Source organism: Sebastes umbrosus, chromosome 8 (assembly GCF_015220745.1).
Source record: "Sebastes umbrosus isolate fSebUmb1 chromosome 8, fSebUmb1.pri, whole genome shotgun sequence".
Taxonomy (NCBI): domain Eukaryota; kingdom Metazoa; phylum Chordata; class Actinopteri; order Perciformes; family Sebastidae; genus Sebastes; species Sebastes umbrosus.
In genome coordinates this window covers 12031318-12056435 of record NC_051276.1, presented here as the reverse complement: position 1 = coordinate 12056435, position 25118 = coordinate 12031318, and the positions used below count along the sequence as shown (strand labels likewise).

Sequence of the window (25118 nt, the reverse complement as noted above, 5' to 3'; positions counted from 1 at the left end):
TCAAAAATATCCTTATGTCTTAAGGCCCTTAACATTTGTGATATTGTACTTTAGTGGTGCATATTCCCAAACAATAGCTACCAAATTACCATAAAACCAACTGAAACCCAATGCATTGTAAAATCTGAGGTTAGTGGACCAATTCAAAGCAGACCTCTAATGCCCTCTACTGTTTTGCAAGTAATGTTATAATCTTTTGTGGTGCACTGTCTGTTTTTATTTTGCTTATTTTGCACAAACAGAATAACAAATAAGCACAACATATAAATATAGGTTGTGAGAGAAAAGGCCAAAAGGGTTTATAGATGGGATGCCGAAAAAAGTTCATTGAGTTAATTTTCAATCCATTTGAATTTATTGAAAGGATAGGATAGCCCCTTGAAATGTAGCATCCCATTTTCGAGGGGGTCCTATAGACACAAATATAAAACAGACAAAACAGCATTACATAACAAACACACACTGCAAATACACTGATACAGACAGCTTGCTCACCATCTCCCACCCAGACCCCAGCCCTCTGCTGTTATACAAGAAAAATGTGATACAATGACCATATTTAAATCAATTGCATCAGCATAAAGAACAATTGCAACACTTTGTCTTCAGTTTATATGTAGCACAAATAAACTGAAGATCATAAGTACATACAAATTAAAAACATGAACAGGTTGTTTTAAGATGAGAAAATAAAGATGTCCTTAAGCAACGGAAAGAGGTAATAGATCTCAGAAAAAGAGGAGGATTATTCCAGTCTGATGGAGCTTTGTATTGGAATGACCTGCGTCCAACTTCTTTGAAAATTCTTGGGACAAAGAAAAAGGGATGTTGCATATGTCTGAGTGAATATGAAGATCTACATGGAACCAAAAACTGTTTCAAATAGGAAGGACAATTAAAATAAACACATTTGAAAATAAACTGAACCCAGTGAAATTGCCTTCTAGATTTCAGCTGCAACCAATTAAGTGATTCATACATGGAACAATGTCAATATGTTTCAACCACAGAAAAATACAGCTGAATTAATTGTTTCTCTCAGGACCAGGCTTTAAAAAACAAAAAATCTAAAGGCAAACATAAAAAAAAAAATAAACACTACAACGTGCAGAAAAACAAAAAAATCTTATTTAACAAAAATCCTAAAAACATACTTGTGCTCAAAATGAGTTACCTGTCTTTTATAGTATTTACGGCAGTAAGAGTCTCCAAAGAAAACCTTGCGCTTGTCCGCAGTCATTACGGTAACCAAGAAGGAAATGCCAGCCTGTGATTGGTCGAGCGGCCGAGTCCTTCTACACTGTCTCCTCCTCACAACCAACGGTCTCCACTCTGCTGTTGCGTCTGCCCTCAAAGGACGAACCAAGCGGTCAAACTACAGCACTTAAACAGCGGAAACCAGGAGAAACATGCTTTATAAACAGTAACCTGTGTAACGGAAGTAACCGCAGTATTATAACATTCAAGAGCAGGTAAGAGGAGTTGTTATTATGTTGAAAATAGAAAGTGTCATTTAAGAACTTCCTGTTTGTGAGCAGCAGAGAGTCTGAATGAATGACAGCATGTAGATCATCAGGCTATCAGTGTCCTGTTGGAGAGCTGCTTCAGCTTCACAAACACTGGTGCTGTGGGCTTTAATGTCGATGAAACCAGTGCTCAAATAACCTCATAGCTCTGTGTGTTTTAGCTGTAAGCTGCATGTTTGTTTGTGGCTGACATTAGCCTCACTAGTCAGGTTAGCTTACCACTGTGTCGCCATAGAAACTGCAGGATATGTCATTGCATGTCACAGCCTGAGAGACAACCACAACAACAACAACACATAACAGATGTAACTCACACTCTGCCTTTTATTTACTCCTCTACTTCATGTTTTTTTTACATTTATCCTTTGATATTGCAATATGTTATTATTGTTTTTATTTGTTTGTTTGTTTTATTGACACAACAAACATTAATTACTTCTTTATTGTTTCTTCCATTTACATGCATGTTCTTTTTAAATATCTAAATATTGTAATTTGCTTAATGAATTGTATATATGTATGTATATTTATATATATATATATATATATATATATATAAACATATATATATATGTTTTTGTTTTTATTTTGTTCTTTTTTATTTTTTATTTATTATTGAATTGACGCTTTGGCAATATTGTTCACATGACAGTCATGCCATTAAAGCAAATTGAATTGAATTGAATTGAATTGAGTTGCAGCTGCAGTTTTCTTTTTAACATGTCCATCTGATGATTTTTCGGAGTAATCGTAGTTGTTATAAGCTCATAACCAGCAGTAACATTCCTTCCCTCCACTTCCCATCTCCAAGCAGAAGAATTAAGTAGAAACAGTGAGGGTAAATGATAGTTTCATTATTATTTTTTTTAAACAATATTTGTATTGAATTTTACATATAAACATATATACACATACAGACAGACTAACAATATTAATAATTAAATTATACAAATGTTTAGTCAGAATTTCAAAGAAAGAGAGACATGACATTTCATGTATTTCACTTATATAAAAAAGAAAACAGATAAGATAAAAGATAGGACAAAATAAATAAATACCTCAAAAAAGAAGAACAAAACACTCCACAACAACACACAACAATTTCAACAACAGCACTCAGCAAAACACAGCAGTTTCAATTTGACTGTGCCCCCTGACGTCCAAGAAACTCCAACATAGGTTTCCAAACATTTTCAAATTCTGCTGCTTTTCCTCTGGTTATGTATGTAAGTCTCTCCAGTACAACACAAGATGCCATATCCCTCACCCATACATGTATCGAAGGTAAATCCATTCTTCTCCAAGACAAAGCTATCATTCTCCTGGCCTGCAGGAGTCCAAAGTCATTAAAATGAACTGTTGTGAGCTAACGATAAAGTTATCTGGATATATACCTAGTATACATATCTTTTCTTAGTTTCATTATTAGTTATGAGAACATGAAGACATAACTGATAAGACCAGATATTTTACTGCCCCTACTTACTGTGTTTATTACCACATTTACAGATAATATATATGCAGCACAGCAGTTGTCACTCAATGCCAGGTTTTGCTTGCATATATCTAACTGCTACATTTAGGCTTTGATATTCAATGGTAAGTTACTAATGAAGAAACAAGATGGAGAAGTCTTTGTGTGTCAGAGAGAGGGAGAATAAAAACACCTGTCAGTAAAGCCACACCCAGCTGTGATTAATGTCTGTTTGTCAACTTGAGGTAATTATACTAATGCCCTAATATTGATTTTGCTTCATACAGGTTTACTCTGCAGGTTTACACATGAAATCATGTGTGTGGGTGTGATTAATTAAGAGAGGATGCATAGTTTAAATGGGCCATTCCTATTATGCAGCAACATTTCAGTCTCATGACCTTTGGAAAAAATATGAATTTTTCATATTTGTTTGCATTATATAGGAATAGTGACATGTTTAACTGCCAGGAAAACATATTGGCCAATCTCAGGCACTCAAACAATATTCCTTATGGGTAGACTGGTTTATGTTGGTCTATAGACCTAACAGGGTGGAATTGTTGAGCTAAATTAGCCATCTGTGAGTGATCCAGATTTAACTATCCAACCACCTACACATAAACAGAACTTTTATAACTATATCACATATGTTTTAATTTTGTTTTGATCGGACCAACTTTCTTCATAATTTAGCCAAACAGGTGACAAGAGTGTGACAAACAGGTTAACATCATGAAACATGGGGGAAAAAAACATGAGTTTACGCTCATCCTACTTTACTCATTTGAGTTCCTTCCAAAAAAATATCCTGTAAATGGTCTCAATCGAATTGTAGTCATTTTTTGAAGGGGCAAGAAACTACTAACTAACAGGGTGGAAAATGACTTCAGGGACACACAGTACATGATGAGAGCACTGGCTTTCTGTCGGTAAGTCATTTCCGGAATTAAACCTCTTATTACATTATGCCTTTCAGTCAATACAGACATTGTTTGCACAAATTATTTCTATATTAAGATTACGTCCACATACAGTAATGCAATACTTAATAGTCTAGCTTGGTTGTATCCGGTTTGCCTCATTTGATTAGAATAAAAAAGTGAACCTTTACTAGGCCTATGAGATATGTGAAGTGAAATGTCCAATTTCAGCTGGCATTGAGTTATACATTTCTAAGTAGAGGCCATTAAACCTAAAGTTTATCCAGTCAGGTGTCCAAGTAGTGCATTCACACTAGTGGTGTAATGATACGTCGATCTCCTGGATCTATACATCGATTCAATGATCAACAATCCTATGTCATTGATGCAAAGTGAAAACATCGATACATATGGTCATCTTTAAGATACGCCTTTATTTTGAAATTCCCATGGCACATCTGTATCACCATTTCCATCTAAGTCCACCTCCTTCCCAGTAATGATATTATCAAATCATATTTTAGTTGTTTTTTGTGAGTTGATATAATTGTAACTGATTGTGTTAAATGGACATATGATATTATTTCATATCGATAGCAGGCCCCTGTGTGAATCGTATCGTAACCGTATCGCAGCAGACTTTGTGATATCAGCAAATATCGTATCGTTGTCCAAAGAATCAATATGATATCGTATCATGATGAAACTTGTGATTTGCACCCCTAAATCACAGTAGTTGTTCCGACATTAATGCAAAGCTGGCTCATTACTGTTTCTGTGCCAGAATTATTTTGCTACTTGGCAGACACAAAAAGTGCAAAACAAGCAATTACACAGACAATCTGAGCATGTTTGATTCTTTAGAGCTGACATGCTGATAGAGCCACCTCAACAGGTGTTCAGGCTTTCTAGAAACACAGAGACTGGAATTCATAGAAGCTCTATCAAGGCTGTTCCCCTCTGAATATCAAATCAACAGAGTATTAAAATGTTGATTGTTGGTGCTGCCTATACAGTCTGATGCTTTGGCTCTGGCTTTGATGCTGCTTTCCAGGCAATGCTTCCTGGATATGTAGTTTTAAGACTCTGCCAGCTGGCTATGCTTGTACGTTTCTTTCATCAGATATTTTGGTCAAAGAGAGGGGCACATGATCAGACCACAGTGCTGCCTCTGAATCTGTTCTTTCACAAGTACAGGCTAATGGAAAAATCACACCATGGTTAGCTAAGAATTTTTAAGGTCAGTGGTAATTTATAAACTAGCTAAGTTGCTCATCAAAAGTAAACCAGCATATTGTGATTAAACACAGGGACTGACATAAAAAAAAACTGTTGTAAAAAGCACTATTTGATGAGTAGCAACTTGTTTGAATACTTTTTAAAATCTATTTGTTTATCTTATCTCCACTTATATTGTCTTGTGGTTTTGTGCGGGTGATTAATACTATGATAACATGGAGGCAGGAAAACGTTGACAGCACAAATGACTGATTGCTGTTTGTTACATTAACTGGCCCTAGGTTTGTTCTTTTGCCACCTGAGCTCAGCTGCATGTTGTTCCACGCCATGAAATCATTAAAAAGATTTAGATCTCAAGCCTTTTTCTCTCTTTATAATCAGCCTATTGGTTTCAATTATAATCAAGTTTTTTTTTGTAACAGCTGACTGCACTGTACTTTCCTCATGTAACTTGTGTTTCAAAGTAAGGCTGCACCTAACGATTATTTTCATTATCGATTAATCTGTCGATTATTTTCTCAATAATCAATCAGTTGTTTGGTCTGTAAAATGTCAGAACATTGTGAAAAATGTCGATCAGTGTTTCCCAAAGCCCAAGATGACATCCCCAAATATCTTGTTAATCGTTGCAGCTCTATTTCAAAGCAACACTTCTTTTCTCATTCTGCTAGTCTCAGCCCCTAAACTACAAGGAACTGAAATAGAAACTGCATACGTTAATGCTCGTGTCTGTTCCCCGTATAACTTGCTTACAGGTTCAGTTGCATTTCCTCTGGGTCAGGTCTTGACATTAAGGAAGACCAAAAGACATTTGGGATGGATAATAGAATGAATTACAACCAGAACCAGAGCAGAAATTAGCGTGTATAACATTTGGATTGAGAAATTATTCTGGCTACATTTCCTTTGTGGTCTGCTCTGCTCTCTTTGTATTATGGGGATGCTTGAGCAATCTGCTCTTATTGACATTTACATTTAAAGCACAAGATAGCATTATATCTATATCTATATCATATCTGGCGATTTAAAGTTGTTCTTCAGTCTGTTGGCTCTACAAATTCGGTGGGAAGGCAGCATTTACTTTCTGGTTTCGTAGTCAGGGTGTGACCTTTTGCTACAATAATTATCACGAGGACGATGCTGCTCTTAATTGTCTATAACTTACAAAGGTATATCAGAGTAGCTTTAACTGGCCTCTTTCTGCACCCAGCACAGCACAATGTAGCAGCGACTCACAGGTCACATGCATGACATAGCTCTTACAATGACGATACTATTCCAGGCCACCAGCAGCAGCTGAAAGTAAGAGGGGCCCTCAAGTCAAGTATTCAGTATTGGTTGCTGGTGTGGCACCGTTTGGGAAATTCTCCCATCAGATATGGTTTTGTGTATTTATTTATTTATGAGCTTGTTTTATATCCTTCTTCACTCCCAAAGTATTAGAAATTATTTATTCCTTCAGGTATGCTCTGCAGATGTAACATGCGATTTGTGTGTTAGTTGGAATCTTGCTTCCAACCGGTGATACATATTATCTGCCAGTCTTTCCATCTTTTCTATCTGTCGACTGATGTCGCTTGTTCTCTGTCTCCACGTGGAGCTCATTGTGAAAAGGATTATGATGACAATCTTTCAAAGCTTTGTTTCTCAGATCACGCACTAAATCACTTCTGTCCACATCCAGATTAATGACTAGCCGGCCGCTGCTGTCAGCATCTGTAATCCTTGAGTATTGGACTGTCCATGCACAAGTGCATTCGTAGGCTTTTGTGATTAAGTAAGTGTCAGTAGGCAGACAGTCTTCACTTCTGATAGCTTAATGTCATACTAAGGTGTGGTAGGGGGTCTGATGATGTCATATGTTCAAAGGTTGTGGCAGCGGTGGACTTCAGGTCTGTCAGGAGCAAGAATAGCTTAACCTTAAAGCAATAAATTGACAACCCATTGACACCTAAGAATTGTTTAACATGCATTTACACCATGAGCATTAAAATTGAGGAGTGGATTTTTACAGTTTTTGAATCTTGTGGGAAACTAACTGTAATGGTCCATGGTAGAGCTGCAGCGTTTCATCGATTAGTTGTCAACTATTAAATTAATCGTGCACTATTTTGATAATCGATTAATCGGTTTGAGTAATTTTTTAAAGAAAAAAGTCTAAATTCTCGGATTCCAGCTTCTTAAATGTGACTATTTTTTGGTTTCTTTACTCCTCTATGACAGTAAACTGAATATCTTTGAGTTGTGGACAAAACAAAACATTTGAGGACGTCATCTTGGGCTTTCAGAAATACTGATCGACATTTTTCACCATTTTCTAACATTTTAAAGACCAAACAACTAATCGATTTGTCAAGGAAATAATGGACAATGAAGATAATCGTTAGTTGCAGCCCTAGTCCATGGTAATATAAACTACTGTACATGAATATTTTTGCCAGGAGGCCTTCTAATAATATTCTGCATCACAGAAAAGCTACATAGTATGGCCAACTTTCACAAATCAACTGTAATTCTCCCATCAGGAAAAGGACGATGCGAATGGATTAAGCCATGTCTCTTCAAAACAATGGGTTATTTTGTCAACTTTGTTTCTCTTTCCTTTCTCAACAGCTTTCCACCAGTGGACCTCCCAGACAAGTGACTGTCCACCATGTTGTCCAGGTTGAGGACAACCTGGTCCCTGAGGCCCTGTGTCTCTGTTTGCAGATGGGCACACACCAAAGACAAGGGCAAGCCCCTCATGCTCAACCCTCGCACCAACAAAGTGAGTAGATTACTTACATATCGTGTGTATGTGTTAAAGACATAGTGGTTAAACAGATGGCAGCTTTATTAACATGTCTTGCAGCCCATTTGTGCTGGATCCATTCCAATTATGTAATGTTATGAAGAAGGCTAACTTTCATCTCCTAGGGGTTGTCAATATTTCTGTAATGTCTGGATAAGAATATTAGAGAGAGTTGTATTGTAGTGTGAAGGACAGGAATGGACTTGAAGGATCTGATATGGTCTTTTATTGGACTATGTTTTTCTTCCTTAATTCCTTCAGGCTGGTAGAAATTTTAATTGATCCTCAAAGTATGATATTGTTATAAGAAATGTAATCTGTCATCGTAATTATCACCAAATACATGGTAACTTTAAAAATTGAGTCTATCATGCAAGTACATGCTGTGCACAGAGCAGTGTGAATTGTTCAGTACGGACAACATGGCATGATAAAGTGCAGTTAAGAGCTGCAACAGTTAATCTTATCCCTAAGCCACTGGAAAAACTAGAACAACTTGCCCATCAGTGGCAATGTTTTCCATCAGCTGGTTGGTGGCTGCTGTTTGACCTGGCCTAACTTCTAACACTTGATTTGAATTGAGACCATAAAGGGTAACTTCAGTATTTTTCAACCTGGACCCTATTTTCCCATGTTTTTGTGTCGAAGTGACTAATGGGGACAACATTAGCGGGTCAACATTGAAATTGGTCCAGTATTGAACGAGAAGGCCAACTGCTAAATGGGCTGCATTGTAATTGCTTGGGGCAACTCCTCACAATCAATTTACGTCCAATAAAAGTGCTTGTTTTTGCTACTGACAGGCTCAGATTGTTATTCTAAGTGTCTTACAACATTATGGAAAGGACCCTACAGAGAAAAAAAATGTTTTTCTTTACCTTTCTGTTTATTATTGTGTCTAGCCAGCTCGGAGAAGTCTAAATATTCAGCCATGACATTCAAAATCTTTTAGATAACACTAAGCTACGCTTTCTGTACTCCAACACAACAAACTTTGACAACACCGCTGCCCCGTGGCACTCCTCCCTCCACTTTCACTCACGTTTCTCCCATTGTCTTCTGGCAGCAAGTCACATGACACAATAACAAACAGACCCCATCAAGCGAATAGGTAAAGAAAAACGTTTAATTTCTCTGTCGGGTCCTTTTCCATAATGTTGTCAGACACGTATAACCACCTCCAGCATCACTGTTGGGTGTGGTCAGAAATCATTGCCAAAAACTTTCTCTGTGCAACAACAGCTTCTTATTAAGTTTGGAGCTGTGTTTTCAGCACTGCAAAGGCCTCACACATGTCTTGTAATTTGTACTCCTTTGTCTTATATGTCTATTTAATTTTATTGTACTCTTTATATTCCTTCTCATTGTCTTTTTAAAGTATGTTTTATTCTTTATATAAAGTGCTTTGAACTGCCTTTGTTTAAAAGGTGCTAGGTGGTTGGATAGTTAAATGTGGATCACTTACAGATGGCTAACTTAGCTCAAAAGTGTCCACCCTGTTAGGTCTATAGACCAAAATAAACCGGTCTACCCATAAGGATTATTATTTGAGTGCCCGAGATTGGCCAATATGTTTTCCTTGCAGTTAAACATGTCACTATTCCTATATAATGCAAAAAAAGATTTAAAAAATCCAAATTTTTTCAAAGGTCCTCTCTTAATTAATCACACCCACACACATGATTTCATGTGTAAACTTGCAACGTACACTGGTATGAAGCAAAATCAATATTAGGGCATTGGTATAATTATGTTACCTGAAGTTGACAAACAGACATTAATCATAGTTATTGCACAGCTGGGTGTGGCTTTACTGGCAGGTGTTTTGTATTCTCCCTCCTTTTGATACACAAAGCGTTGTCCATCTTGTTTCTTCATTAGTAACTTGCCATTGAATATCAAAGCCTATATGTAGCAGTTAGATATATGCAAAAATCTGACATTGAGTGACAACTGCTGTGCTGCATATATATAATCTGTAAATGTGGTAATAACCACAGTAAGTAGGGGAAGTAAAATATTATCTGCATGTGTAACCACACCCAACAGTGGTGTCACTTCTGCATTCCTGCAGCATTGTGGGGACTTCAATTTACAAAAATACAAAACAGTTGCTCTGTAACATATATTTAATACCCATTACAGATATATATCACTGTTTAGTGTCTTGCATTTGAATTGTTTGGCTGGTGGGGGTTTCTTGTCAGGCCTCTCCAACTTCTGAAAGCTATAAATGGCATTTGAAACATGAGGCTGTTGCTCCTTGAAGTGACAGCATATCACTCTGTGCAGGTTATGCTAAATTTAGCATAAACTGTACATGTTGTGCTAAACATAAACATTCCAACCTTCATGTAAACAGGTCAGAGGCTAGCTGGCTGATACGCCCAGAAATACTGTACTGTACGTTAGGGATGGGACGTTATAGAATTTTATCGTGGATCGCGAAAAAAAACACTCAATAAGTTGAATTTCCATCATCGGGATAAGGGATGTCGCGATATACCGGTATTGACAATCTGTGATTTTTAAAAAGGAAATATTGATATGTTAATAATAATATTGTGTAAATAATCCAGCGCCTCTTAAATAATTTTATATATACAGTTATGGTTACAGACTCTATCTGGGACGCAATAAAATATTTGTTTCTTAACAAAAAGTAAGGTTAAGTGATTACAGTATGTTTTAGGAGTAAAGAGTTTTAAGCATATTTTGATGATTATCGGGATAATATCGTGATTCGCAATTATTTTGGCCAGGATAATCGTGAGATTAAATTTTCATATCGTCCAATGCCTTCCATACTCACAGTAACTACATTACACATTGCACTTCCGGCCCGATTCCTCATGATGTTCATTTGATCTATTTGGTTCTAGTTTAGAAACTAATTTGCTGATCAAAACCAATTCAAGTGTGAAAAAACTTTGTGAAGAAGGCCACAGGATTTTTAATGCTCTTCTTCTGTGAGAAGTATATTACTTGTTGTGATTTTATATTTAGATGGAAGTTAATCTCTTCCAGCATTAAAAAGTCACTGAGTTCATTGTGTCTTGCATCTAAAAACACTTAAAATTGCATGGCGCAAGTGAAATGCAGCAGCGTGCTGGTTACTCATAGGAAGTCAATATTCGCCAGAGTAGGTGTGACTTGCACAAGCAGACTGACTCGTCGTGACTCTTATGACTCAACAGCAAAGGTCATAGTTTTGCAGAAATGCATTGATTATTACATTTCACTGTCAGCTTGAGATTGAAGATTGAATCAAAGAATTAAAATATCGTTTGTAAGTTGATGCTGTATGTGCTTAAAGGGCTGTGAGCCCATGTTCCTCGAACCCAGTTTTATTTATTAGTTATATAATACAAATTTTCAACATAATAAGATTCTTGTAGGTAAAATTTGTAAGCAGTAGGGATGATCTGTTTTGTTTCATAAAGACATTATAACTGATGAACTAAATTCCTGTCATGTGCACTTAGCAATTTTTAAGTTAAGTTTTGAAACTGCATGTAACTGTTCAAAACTGCAGAAGCCCTAAATGGACATGATTCTTTGTTGTCAATGCTTTGTTATCTCAATAAAGAGATAATTAACTTGTTATCACGAGAAAACAAAAGGTCATTTTCTTTTAATACTTATAATGTTTGGATCAAGTCAGCCGATGGTAAATGTTGCATGTTGCGTTATTTTGAGAGGAAGTGAGTACTAGAGCAGAGTGAAGTGAAATGCTCCATCAGTGTGACTCAGCACTTTGCCAGGGGAGCCCCAAGCTTTCATCACTCTCACAGAATAATCAGCCCTTTCCCCAGCCCCAGATGTTATGGCTTCCATGTGTTATGTCCATATTTCATTCAGAGATGGGTTTGAAAACCCACATACACATACACGCTTACATACACTGCAGGATCATGAAAACACAGTGTACCCCTCCTCCCCCATCCTCTCTTCTATACATGGGGTGTTTCTGCCCTGAGTCCTCCTTATTGGCTTCTTTGAGGCTACTCCCCTCTCTTACCTCTTTTCTTAACTGCAAAATTGCTTTAATATGGTTAACCCCTTTCACTCAGCTGTCCTCCTGTTCAGAGTCAATACGTCAGCCTGGTCTCAGGACTGGTGTCCTCTGGTGACAAAACAACATCATAGTATGTGAACATTTCCTGCAGCAAGGGTTCTGAAAAATGGTTCAGTGATTATTGATTTTATTGTTATGAGCGGTGATTAACGAATTTTCATTCATTCAAGCCTTATTTATACACGAGAGATCATTGTGGGGTGACCCACAAGTCAATTACAAAGAACAGAAAAGGAAAACAAAACAAGATGCAATATCATTATAAAAAATAGTAAAAGCTATTTAAGCTTTTCAATTAGGAAAAAGAATTTGATAGATACATTCGGATATTTAAGATGTAAAATAAAGTACAGTACATAAAAACGCCCTAGAATCTTGTAATTACGATAGATAATTTGACAGATTTAAAATGTAAAATAAAACACAGTTATGTAAAACAAGTAAGGGATAATGTACAGCGAGCCGGTCATTGTTGTGAAATAAACCCCGACAGGGCGATGCGGCACGCGGAGGGGAGTGGTCTTGCATCGCCCTGAAGGGGTTATTTCACAACAATGACCCGCTAGCTGTACATTATCCCGCTTATTACACAGCTACTTACTTAAGAAATCAATAATTTGACACAAAAATGGTCTGCCAGAGTCCGACATCAGAACTGCACCCATAGCAACGGTCTGTTAGACATAGCAACGGTCCGCTATAAAGAAATAACAGACCGTAGAACGCCGTGATTGACGGATCAGAATCGAGTATTCAACAAAGCCGTGTAATAATTACAAGCAGAAGTTGGGAGATTTCAGATCAAATTTCTAAAATGTCCAAAGGGTATAAGTGAAATGATTTTAATGAGTTGCTGTATTTTGTTCCAGGTGTCAGGTGCACTAAAATTAAAAGCAGTTCAGACCTAGCTCGTGGAACATGAAACCGGAGCCAGTCAGTAGAGCGCCTGATAAAACCCATCTGAGTGACAGTGCAGCTCTGAAAGGTCATATGGTCATTTTCCAGTAAGGGCTTTATAGATAAAAAAGATACCAGTGAGTATTTTAAGTATCAGAAAACAGAAAACATGTGAAGTGACGTCTATAAAATATATACATCATACCAATTTTCAAACAGACGACATCACATCACCTCAATCCTGACTTCTCTCCGTTTGCTCCCTGTTCGTATTAGAATTGATTTTAAGATTTTGCTGATCACTTTTAAAGCATGTCAGTGTCTGGCCTCAAGTTACATAACGGAAATGTTGACCCATCTGAGCCAGCTGGCAGCCTTGCTGTAGATCCTCAGGTGGGGCCCTTATGGCCATTTCAAAGTCAAGGTTTAAAACTAAAGGTGACGGTGCTTTTTGCCATCAGGGCCCCTCGGCTTTGGGTCGTGGCTAGAAGGTAACATGCAAATTGCAAACCTCTTGCAAAATGTTTAAGGTTAGGCATTGACCTTGAATGGGTAAGGTTAGGATAGATCGTTAGGCAGCGAGTCTTGCGAGAGTTTTTGCAAGTTTTTGCATTTTGCGGGTTACCTTTTAGACATGACCTTGGTTTTGGAACGACCTGCCCAAGGAGATAATGAGTAGTTGCCCCAAAATAGATTCCTATCGGTATATTCTCTTTGTCTCCCTTCTCACCCCTCTCTCTTCCTGTGTGTTTCTCCCCAGGGCATGGCCTTCTCTCTACCAGAGCGACAGATTTTAGGGATACATGGTCTGTTGCCTCCCAAAGTGGAGACTCAGGACACTCAGGCCATGCGCTTTCAGAATAATCTCAAGAAGATGACAGATCCCCTACAGAAGTAAGGATTTTGCTTAAAGCATTGGAAAGTACAGTCACCTGATCTTCTCTGTTTTGCTTTTAAGCATTCATTATTAATAAGACTGCCCCTACTCGGTCGATTAGTCGACTAATCAGTCGTTTTGGTCTTAGTCAACTAAGATTTCTTTAGTTGAATACATGCTGAATGACTTATTTCCAAGAAACTTATGAGCACATATCTTGTAAACACAAGATTTAAAGTGGTGCTTTTTGTGTGATTCTTTGTGGAGAACCTCAGTTTTACAGATCTGTCGATTAGTCGACAATCGAGTGTTAGTCGACTAAGACATTCTTTGGTTGAGGACAGCCTTAGTTATTAATCACATGTTTATCTTAAATATCTCCCTCTATATGGTTTAACTTTTCCTCTCTCTTTCCTAATTTTTCCTTGCAGGTACATCTACTTGATGGGCATCCAGGAAAGGAATGAGAGGCTTTTCTATCGGGTGCTGATGGAGGACATAGAGGAATTGATGCCAATTGTCTACACTCCCACTGTAGGCCTGGCCTGCACACATTATGGACACATCTTTAGAAGACCCAAGTAAGCAAGCAGCAGAGCTATCAAGAATCAAGTAGTAAAAGAGAAAGTAAAATAAAAGACTAAAGGGATATTTGTGATGACAGTCTGAGCTTTAATGTAGGTTTTACTTTGGTGGCAGACATACTTTACTGTTGCACTCTCAGGAATTCATATTTAAGACAGAAAAATACATTTTTAACATAATGCTTATAGTCTATATCAAGGTTATAATAGTTTTGAATTTCCAGTTAGTTTTTATTTTATTTTAGTTTTGACTTTTCAATTTAATTTTAGTGCGTTTGTTAGTTTTAGTTTAGTTTCAGTTTTTCAGAAATGTTTATATATTTTGTTTTAGCTTTACAGTAGTTTTAGTTTGTTTTTGTTAGGGCCAGCTATAATGTCTCCGAAGTATGTAGCTACATAAATACAACATACATGGTTGGAAAACTGTGTAGAAATGGCCATAATGTTTAATGCTTAATCTTTGCGCTACTTTAGTGAAGCAATTGCGGTATAGCATCGTCTCCTGGAATGTCAAGTCCGTTCAGTTTCTGTGGTTCAGTTCAGTTTTAGTTTTCTATAATAACCCTGGTCTACATTGCTACTTTCTGTAGGCATGATGTACACAACACTCTGCCTCCTGTTCAGGAGTTCCATAAAATGATAACTGGAAATATTTACAGTATATATATATATATATATTTAAATAATATTTATTATTTTTTTCTGGGTAAAATATGCGCTTTGACTGGAGCTGTGGATTTTTTCTTGTAATGGTGAATGGGTGTTAAAGTTGTGTCAACACCTTGATTAAAATAATATGAAGGATGTTATTGTAGTATAGATATGTTGTTTGTTTTCCTATATTTTGTAGTAAATAGAATTTTGATGATCGTTAAAGTAGTAAACTCATCATTTTGTTTCTCTCACCAGAGGCCTGTTCATCTCTATTCGGGATAAAGGACACGTTCGTTCCATCCTGGACAACTGGCCAGAGACTAACGTTGCAGTGAGTACCTCAAAACCTCACACACCACTTCAGCTAATATCTATAGTACAGTGTAAAAGAGTCTAAAAGGGCCGTTCATCCCTGTCAAACCCTCAGACTGAGGATTTTATAAATTAATTGTGAATATGGAGATGGAGACTTAGAGACATTGTGACATAGAGACATTGTGACTTAGAAACATTGTGGCTATACAACGCTACAACTATGAATAGATAGAAATCAGAGTTAAAATATCACAGTAAGTCCAAGGAAGTCTTCTTAATTGACCAATTATGTCCACATTTCCTACATTTACCTGGCTAAGGTCCAGCTTTGTGTTGCTCACAGTTGTGTGCTTATAACATGTTAATCTGTAATTTTGCTGACTAATGTCCTTCTTCTCCACCTCCCTCTTTCTGTAGGCAGTAGTAGTAACTGATGGAGAGCGTATTTTAGGATTAGGGGACCTGGGTGTTTATGGAATGGGCATCCCTGTCGGAAAACTCTGCCTGTACACTGCCTGTGCCGGCATCAGACCTGAGAGATGTCTGCCTGTGGCGATAGACGTTGGCACAAACAATGAGGTAGGAAGACTATGTGTATGTCTCTGTATACTGTATTTGTGCACATGCGTTATGCTTCATATGTTTGTTTCTCCCATCAGACTCTCCTCAAGGATCCGCTGTACATGGGCCTGTACCAGGAGCGAGATAACTCTCAAGCATACGACGATCTGATTGATGAGTTCATGGAAGCCGTGGTGGAAAAATACGGGCAGGACACGCTGATTCAATTTGAGGACTTTGGAAACCACAATGCCTTCCGCTTCCTCAGGAAGTACAGGGAGAAGTACTGCACCTTCAACGATGATATCCAAGGTTCACATATAACCCTTCACACAGCACTTTTGTGGGAGTTGTACTTCTTCATAATGCCATAAAGTTAACCTATTCAATCAAAACCAATAATTGAAGTAAGTTCAGTACAGTTCAGTTGGTGGTTTTTAGATTGATTTTCTAACTTCCAGCCAACTGTTTCTTTTCATTTCAACATGGAAATAAAATTGCAGAAAGCTGAAACTTGCTTGAATGAAATTATCCATTACAGTGAACACATTGTGACCTTTAAGTCACATTACTGCTGCAAGGTAATGCAGTTGCAAGCAGGGACCATTTTGAAACTCACCTGTGGTGAGTTCAAGGAACCACTGACGGCTGAGATGTGGGTGCTGAAACACAATGCATTCATGAGCTGAACAACAAGGCTAAACAACAAGCACAACATAACTTAAAAAGATCATAAAGTGAACCCTCCTACCTGAAAACAAATAGTAATTAATCTGTTCTGTTCAAGGCAGATACTTCATTGTTTACCGTGTTCCTCTGCTTGTTTCCAGGCACTGCGGCTATGGCCCTTGCTGGTCTGTTAGCAGCTCAGAGAGCCATCGGCAAACCCATCACTGAACACCGGGTGCTTTTCCTGGGAGCTGGAGAGGTAAGATAATATTTATCCATCAATCAGTCAAGAAAAGTTCTCTTGGTTTTGCTTTGTTTTACTTTTTTGCCTTTTTTTCTTTTTATTCTCTCCAATGTGAAAGTCCCATATATCAAAATAATTTGTAAAAGCCATACTGCCCTCTACTGACCAAATAATAGTCCAACATTACCTAAAGGATAACTTTTAACTATTTTTCAACCTGGACCCTATTTTCTCATGTTTTTGTCAACGTGACTAATGGGGACAACACTTTTTATAATTGGTATTGGTATTGGTATTGTTATTGAGAGAGACCGCTGCAGACGGCAGCCACTAAACAGGCTAATTTAATCGCTCGGAGCAATTCAGCATCGCCAATTTACGTCCCTTTTAAAGTGGCTTTTTTCTGCCACTGACAGGCTCAGATTGTCATTATAAGTGTCTGACAACATTATGGAAAGGACCCTACAGATAAATAAAACCCTTTCCTTTACGTTTTTCTTTACCTTTTGCTTGATCCGGTCTGTCTGTTTGCTCTGAGAAGTCTCGTTCTGAAATCTCACGTTATATCCACATTGTCGAAATCATCTAAATATTCAGCCATGACATTGAAATCTTTTAGATAGTACTAAGCTAAGTTTTCTGTACTCCAACACAATAAACTCTGCCGGGCTGGCACTCCTCTCTTCAACTCTCACTCACGTTTCCACCGTTGTCTTCTGGCAACAAGTCACATGACACATTAACAAACAGATCAGATCAAGCAAAAGGTATGAAAAACATTTTATTTCTGTATAGAGTCCTTTCCATAATGTTGTCAGACACTTATAATAACAATCTGAGCCTGTCAGTGACAAAAAACAAGCACTTTTAGTGGACCTAAATTGACAGTGAGGAATTGGGTAATTGGGTACTCAACACTGGACCACTTTAAAAAACTGTTGTCCCCATTAGTCACACAAAAACATTGGCAAAAAGGGCCGTTTTGAAAAATACACAAGTTATCCTTTAAGAACTTAAAAGAAGGAAAATTGTGCTCAACATTGACCAGAACCTTTCTGGGGAAAAAGGTGAATTTGCCATATTAGAAAATAAGGTTAAAGTTATATAAAGGATACATTGTCTATTAGTGCTTTGAATGTTTAACTTGATGTAATTATTTCCTCCTTAGGCTGCCCTTGGTATTGCCAATCTGATTGTCATGGCCATGATGGAGACTGGGATGACCCAAGCTGAGGCCAGAAATAAGATCTGGATGTACGATAAACATGGATTACTAGTAAAGGTAAGTCTGTGTGTCACAGACATCAACGACATGCATTATACTGTATGTCTGTGTGGCTTCCTGTCTGGCTCACTGTAGATATACTATATAATCGGTGAAGAGAGGTTTCACTGTATTTGTATTGATTTTGTGTTGCCACCAGGGCAGGGCGCAGGAAACCGACTCTAACCAGGAGGCGTTTGTCCACAACAGCCCAGGGACTGTACAGAGCTTCCTAGATGCTGTCAACACCATCAAACCCACAGCTATCATCGGTAAGGAGCTTCTCATTTTCTGTATTTTTCTGTGTAACTGTAAAGCCTCGCAGTACAGTTTGGAATATGCATTTTTAAGTCTGAGTCATTAATCAAAAAACAGAAACCAAACAAAATAATGAATATGCTCTTGTTTAAAATGCTGTTGTTATGATTTATTTAATTTTATCCAGATCAGGTCAATTGAATAACTATATTTTATATTTAGGCTATTTATTATTTATCTGATCATTAAATCATCCTGTCGAGGCTCAGCGTGCTGTAATTGCGGACTCCGCTTCTACGGTAATGATGGATCCCAAAAACAGGCGGACCAACATTTCTCTTTCCTTGTTTCAGGCGTGTCAGGAGCTGGACGTCTGTTCACCCACGATGTCATCAAGTCCATGGGAACCCTGAACGAACGACCGATCATCTTTGCCCTGAGTAACCCAACCGCTAAAGCAGAGTGCACAGCAGAGGACGCCTACACACTCACTGATGTACACACTTCTTTCATTTTTCCTTTCCTTTGTTTCTTTTTGACTAGAGGCCTTTACACAGCGACAGCGTTTGTTTTCCGTTTTTTTTTTATCACACGTCAATATATTTTTTCAAACTGTTGTTTTTGTCATGAGTACTTTCACACAGAACGTTTATATTACACGGAACAAGGTCGATTTCTCTGAGCTTTTGCACGGCGAATAAAGGCATCAACCAATCACGTTGTACAGAATGAGTTGAGTTGCACCTATATTTATGAAACAACAACACTGAGGTAGTCTGAACCAGGATGTCAAAATGTAATTCTCCTTTTTAAACCTTGACAAAGGTAGCGCAAACCAGATCCGCTCCTTCTATTCTTAACTTTCAGAATAAAAGCTCTAGACATATGATATCCGCAGGCGAGTATTTTGCATTTTCATGACCTTTATTCATCACGCTCCCGGTATGTAAAGGCCTTAACTCTGGATTTAAGTGTTAGGAGTTCCTGTGCTGTCATATCACTGTTCTTGTCCTTTCTTTTCTCCTATCACCACTCTTTCATACTTTGTTTCTTTGTCCTACAGGGTAGATGTCTTTTTGCCAGTGGCAGTCCATTTGGTCCAGTGACTCTGAGTGATGGCCGCGTCATCACTCCTGGGCAAGGGAACAACGCTTACATCTTCCCAGGTGAAAAAAAAAATTATAATAATATTCACAATTTATATTAAGGACCAAATAAAAATGACTGTCAATAATTTACAGTTTAAAGAAGTAACCAAAGCCTAGTTTTTACACAATGTTTTCACTATGAGGAAAATGATTAGATGGTACACAAAATGCAAAATGTAAATGCAGTCTTTTTGAAATGCATGCTGTATGTTCGTTGCAGGTGTGGCCTTGGCTGTGATCCTGAGTGGAGTGAGACACATCAGTGACACAGTATTCCTAGAGGCTGCCAAGGTCTGAAGTATTTCTCAGTCTATCTCTTCTTTAAACTTGCTGAAGCTGATTTTTACCTTTCCCCCACCCCATCCTGCACTTTGCTGACTCTGTCATGTATGCATACGCTGTACTGTATATGGTCATATAGAAACCCTCTTTAACCCTTTGAAGACTCCTGTTCCCTCTCTTTCCAGACTAACAGCTCACAGATGAGGAGCTTTTAAAATGCTGATCCTGCTTTGCACTTTTTCCACCTGTGTTTTTCCCTGTTTTGCATTTGACTTGATAACATTGATCAGTGCATTTAATGATACAAATCATGAGATGATATCTTGCCAGCTTTCTTTGTTCAATATTGAAATATTTTGCATGAAGAAAACACTGTCACTTGCAAGTTTTGCAATATGATTATTAGTGGTTTGGTCCTGTTTCTTATATCTTGTTATTCTTATGTTGTCTTATTCAAAAGCACATATTATATTTATGACTTTAAACTGTAGATGGTAAACAGCAGAGAAATATGCAAATAATAGAAGTAGTTTTTGTGGCTCTTTGTTTTTGGACCCGAGAAATTCATATTAAGCCTAAAAGTATTTTTATACTCCTTCCAGACCCTTGCAGTGCAGCTGACGGATAAAGAGCTGGAAGAAGGCCGACTCTATCCTCCTCTCTCCAACATCAGAGAGGTCTCTCTCCAGATGGCTGTCAAGGCAAGTCTCTGAAAATGACAATTTCTCTTACTGATAAAACTAAAAGCCCCAACTGAATGTGTTGGCTATTGATAGATCTCTTAATGTTAGGCTAAACCTTAACTGTTCCTGCCTACATTTTAGGGCTGAAACTAAAATATTATGTTCATTTTCAATTTAATCTGTTAATTAGTTGTTTGGTCTACAAAATGTCTGAAAATGGTGAAAAATGTTGATCAGTTGTTTCCCAAAGCCCAAGATGGCATCCATAAATGGCTTGTTTTGTCCACAACTCAAAGATTTTCAATTTACTGTCATAGAGGAATAAAGAAACCAGAAAATACAGCTACTTCGAAGCTGGAATCTGATCATTTTTACTTTTTTTTTTTAAAAAATTACTCAAATCGATTAATCAATTATCAAAATAGTTGCAGATTCATTTAATAGTTGACAACTAATCGATTAATCGTTGCAGCTCTACTAAATTTAGCCTCCTCCATCATCATCTGATTGTCATAGTCCATGACCCGGTTCTACCACAGCCTAACAAAAGAACTAAGCTGTAACATTAAGCTTGTTGCTTTGAACAACTTCTTAAGGTGACATTTTGATGACATAACATTGCTTCCCAGTCATATTTGGTTGTAGTTGTCCAGTAACATTTGGTCAGTTTATCTTCCATTTGTGTTTTCTCTGTGTATCTGCCTCTCAGTAGTAGTAGTAGTATTAATAGTAGTATTAGTCAATGCTAAACTCTCCCTTTCTTGCTATAGGTGACGGAGTTTGTCTATGCTAATGGCATGGCGTTTCGCTACCCTGAGCCTGTGGACAAGGACAGCTTTGTACGTGCTACTGTGTGGGACACCCACTACGACTCCTTCATGCCAGACACCTACGACTGGCCAGGTGTCAGCTTCAGCCCCAAGACTAACTAGAAGTAGACCACACCCTCACTGTGCCCTTTGCTTTCCACTTGACTCACAGATTTTTTGAAATGATCATAATTATATTAGTGCAAACATCTGCTTATGAAAAAAAGCAGTAGATTGCTGCCATGTTACTGCACTAAACAATATGCTCCAGCTGCGGCCTGTAGCAACTCAGTAGCACCTCACCCCTTTCAGCTATAGTTAGGGTTAGGCCTGAGGTGCTACATCCATGTCCTCCCTTCCGCCCGGTGTTTGTCTATTTGCTCTTTATACCACCTCACCACACTCCCGGCGCACTTTATCAGAGCATTTACTGTTGCCCCAGATGGGTTTACATTATAGTTAATGGAACACCCGGTGTGTTTCACACCAGCGCTAAAGGGTGCCTTGTGTGGCAGTACCAAACGCAGATAGCCGTGACAAAGCCCTAGTATTTGATGCCCTGGGAATGAGAACAGGCTGAAATAACCTGAGAAGAAGTTTTGTAAGAAAATGCCATGTACAATATTATTATCTCCTTCACCAATTTTAAAAGGTTTCACTCCATATTTAATGTAATGATGACTCTTAAGTTGATGCAAAAGAGTTGTTGTTGTGTACACTCCTGATGCAGAGGTCAGTGTTTAGTTAAACACTTACTACTATTCTGACTTTATATAGCTAACTTGAGATCGCCAAACGTTATGCATGCATTGACATACAGTACAGACATTGCCTTTTGTCACATCAAGTGGGTCTCTGGTGGCTTCACTGATCCAACCAATGCCTGGTGTAAGACATGTGGTTAATATAATGGTTATCTTTTTTATGCTTAAATCAGGCTACATTGGTTATCATAGAAGGTCAACAAAAGCAGAGGGATAAACTACACGGCATTTGTGTTAAAACTAGGAGAGAAGGAGAGGAAACAATGTTACTAAGGGGAGAAATAGAAGGAAAATATTTTTAAAAACTTGGAAAATTATATTGAGATTTTATGAAAGGAAATTATATGAAAATTATGTTTTAAAACACTTGAGAAAACCAGCATCCACTCCAGTATTTTATTTGTTTGAATGCTTTTGTCACATTGTATTTATTTCTTTGAATTTATTTTATTCTATGGGGTGTATTTAGATGTTTTGCCCTTGTGCTTTATATTCTTTAGACAACCTGTCATCAACGCCCCTTTTAATAAGTTGTGGTAAGAAGAATCCATCCCTAAAAATGACCCCTTTTGCTTAAAGGTGCAATGTGTAGGATCTGGCGGCATCTAGCGGTTAGGTATCAGATTGTAACAGATATGCTTGTGTGCCAAGCATATCCGAGAGTTACAGTGGCCTTCAGGTAACGTAAAAACATGAAAGGCTCTCTCTAGAGCCAGTGTTTGGTTTGTCCTTTCTGGGCTACTGTAGAAACATGGCAAACTCCGTGAAGCGGACCTGTTCTATATGTAGATATAAACGGCTCATTCTAAGCTAATGAAAACACAACAATTCCTATTTTCAGGTGATTATAGACTAAAGAAAATGTACTTATTAATATTATATTCCATTTCTGCCAATAGATTCCCCTAAATGCTACACACTGTTCCTTTAACTGTGATATACAATTTTAATATAAACTATACCCTAAATATTTAAGGAAAATATGTGCAGTATCAAATGATTGGATAAACAAATGTTCTATTTTAATTATATTTTGTGTACTGTACATATGCTTTTGTGGAAACTAAGACTGTCTACTGAAAGAGTGTTTATAAAGTTGTGTTATAGACAAGACTTCTGTTCACTGTTCTGGTCTATCGTAGGGCTGAACCGAATGCTTCATAGCTTCGACCGTTGCTATGGTAATCAACCTCCAAATCAGTATATTACAAACATGTTGAAATTGACATCTTGACATTTTGACCCTTTTAAATTAATAGCTTCACTACATTCTGAAAACAAAAACAAAACATTTCTGCTCATTTTCATGACCCAAAATGATCCTTACTGGCACGAACAGCACTTGATGCTAAAGGGTAATGGTGCCTACATGATAATCAGATAGATTGCTACTGGCAGTATACAGTATATTTGTTATGAAGAAACCAAGCAATGCTAGAGCAATTCTTTTGGATATGGAAGGTCTAATCTTTGCATACATTATCAGTTGCGTAACATCCAGTAATCTCTTATCAGCTATACACTTTAGTAGTCAAGGTTACAGCTGATGGCAGAAGCAGAACTTCCTCAATGTCATAACATGCATTTCACAAAGTAAGTATCCTATTAACTATATTACAATTATATTTTCCTAATATTATATATCTATATGTCAATTTGATGTACTGTCTCCCAGTGAGACATAGTACTGACAGTCATCCTGCCAAGGTTGTCTTTAACATTTCAATATTTTGTTCTGTGCTCGGACAGACTGCTGCAGTATATTACAGTCGGTAATTCAAAGATCTAAAATTACAGCATCGCCCTGTTGGGGGTTTATTTCATAGAAATTATTAAACCGATTAATCAAATTAGTTGGCGATTAATTTAATAGTTGACAACTAATCTGATAATTGATTAATTTGCTGCAGCTCTAGAAAAATGAACCACTTACATTAAAACTACCAATTAATCTATTTAATTCATATTATTACCGTAGACACTGTTTTCAAGGACATTGGCAGCCTCATATCCATTAGTCTTAGTCTATACTAGGCCACTGTAAATGTTAATCTCAGGATATTGTATTAGGACCTTCTAACCGCCTGCATTGAAGTGTCTGCACAATGTTCAGTGTCTATTGATAATCATGTTCCATGATGTAGACCTCACAGCATGCTGCAGGCAGAGCTGAGAAACAACTCAACAGCACTACGAAAATAAAAGAAATACTGTTTGTCAAAATGATGTAATTGTGTAGCATTCAGTGTGCAGCTTCAAGTCGTGAACACTTTATATATTGTTAAAGGCAAAGTTTTCTACTCCTACTTTTTGAAATAGTTTTATTTAAAAGAAACTATTTAGAAACAGTTTAACCTCAGTAAGTGATAACTCATGTCTGTTCAGTTGTTGTTACAGACTGTAATTGTCCAGTGTGAGTTTTTACTGTGTTGGTGATTGGTTTGCTCATGTGATTCTTGTCATACCCATAAGGAAAACTTACTCCATATTTCATTGAGGTTTTGTTGTCATATAGGGCTGTGTCTAGTCGAGTCTGTGTCTGTGTCTGAAGATTATTTTTGTTGCACAATAATATTGCCTTAGCGTTTGTGCGCAGAAAGAATATCTATGTGTGGAATAAACAGTTTTACACTGGCTCATTTGGCTGCTGATTTTCAATCTGTAAATATTTCTGAGCTTCATCCAAATTTAGTTTTGTTTTCCCTGCTGTCAAAGATTTAAGCACTGTTATGTTATGTTATATTTATTTTAATCCAGTTCTAGTCTTTGTATGGGATTATGTCAAACCCCATTAATTTAACTGAACCTATGAGACATTTCAATGCAATAAAAAAGGAAACAGGTATGAAAATTTAAGTAATTTGTCAGCCAAAAGGGATGAATTTCAGAAGGATTTTAAAAGTTTGATGCAACCGAGATGTGCGTGTAAATGAGCTCTAAACTTTCAAATGAAACAAACTAACATCAAAGAATGTAGATTGCCATATATTCTAGTAATATTGTTTCTGATAAAGACAAATGTTCATGAAGGAGTTTGGATTAAACACCCACACAGACATCCCTCTGAATGTGATCCTT

General features: G+C 37.4%; 1 protein-coding gene across 1 annotated transcript; it reads left to right on the top strand.

Moving 5' to 3' along the window:
* Positions 1 to 1284: 1284 nt before the first annotated feature.
* On the top strand, positions 1285 to 22786 carry me2 (malic enzyme 2, NAD(+)-dependent, mitochondrial). Its single transcript, XM_037776616.1, has 15 exons — positions 1285 to 1472; positions 7776 to 7929; positions 13689 to 13822; positions 14237 to 14386; positions 15299 to 15374; positions 15776 to 15937; positions 16018 to 16231; positions 16750 to 16847; positions 18001 to 18114; positions 18257 to 18368; positions 18708 to 18850; positions 19418 to 19520; positions 19723 to 19793; positions 20387 to 20485; positions 21238 to 22786. The coding sequence occupies exons 2-15, from the start codon at positions 7816 to 7818 to the stop codon at positions 21397 to 21399; spliced, it is 1752 nt and encodes a 583-aa protein (XP_037632544.1). The 5' UTR covers positions 1285 to 1472; positions 7776 to 7815; the 3' UTR covers positions 21400 to 22786.
* Positions 22787 to 25118: the final 2332 nt, after the last annotated feature.

What these genes read in the sequence shown, in the direction of transcription:
- me2 (XM_037776616.1), top strand. Translation starts at nt 7,816, where the DNA reads ATGTTGTCCAGGTTGAGGACAACCTGGTCCCTGAGGCCCTGTGTCTCT. An exon ending in ACGTTGGCACAAACAATGAG is followed by an intron (nt 15,938 to 16,017) that starts GTAGGAAGACTA and finishes TTCTCCCATCAG; the next exon opens with ACTCTCCTCAAGGATCCGCT. An exon ending in ACGCCTACACACTCACTGAT is followed by an intron (nt 18,851 to 19,417) that starts GTACACACTTCT and finishes TTTGTCCTACAG; the next exon opens with GGTAGATGTCTTTTTGCCAG.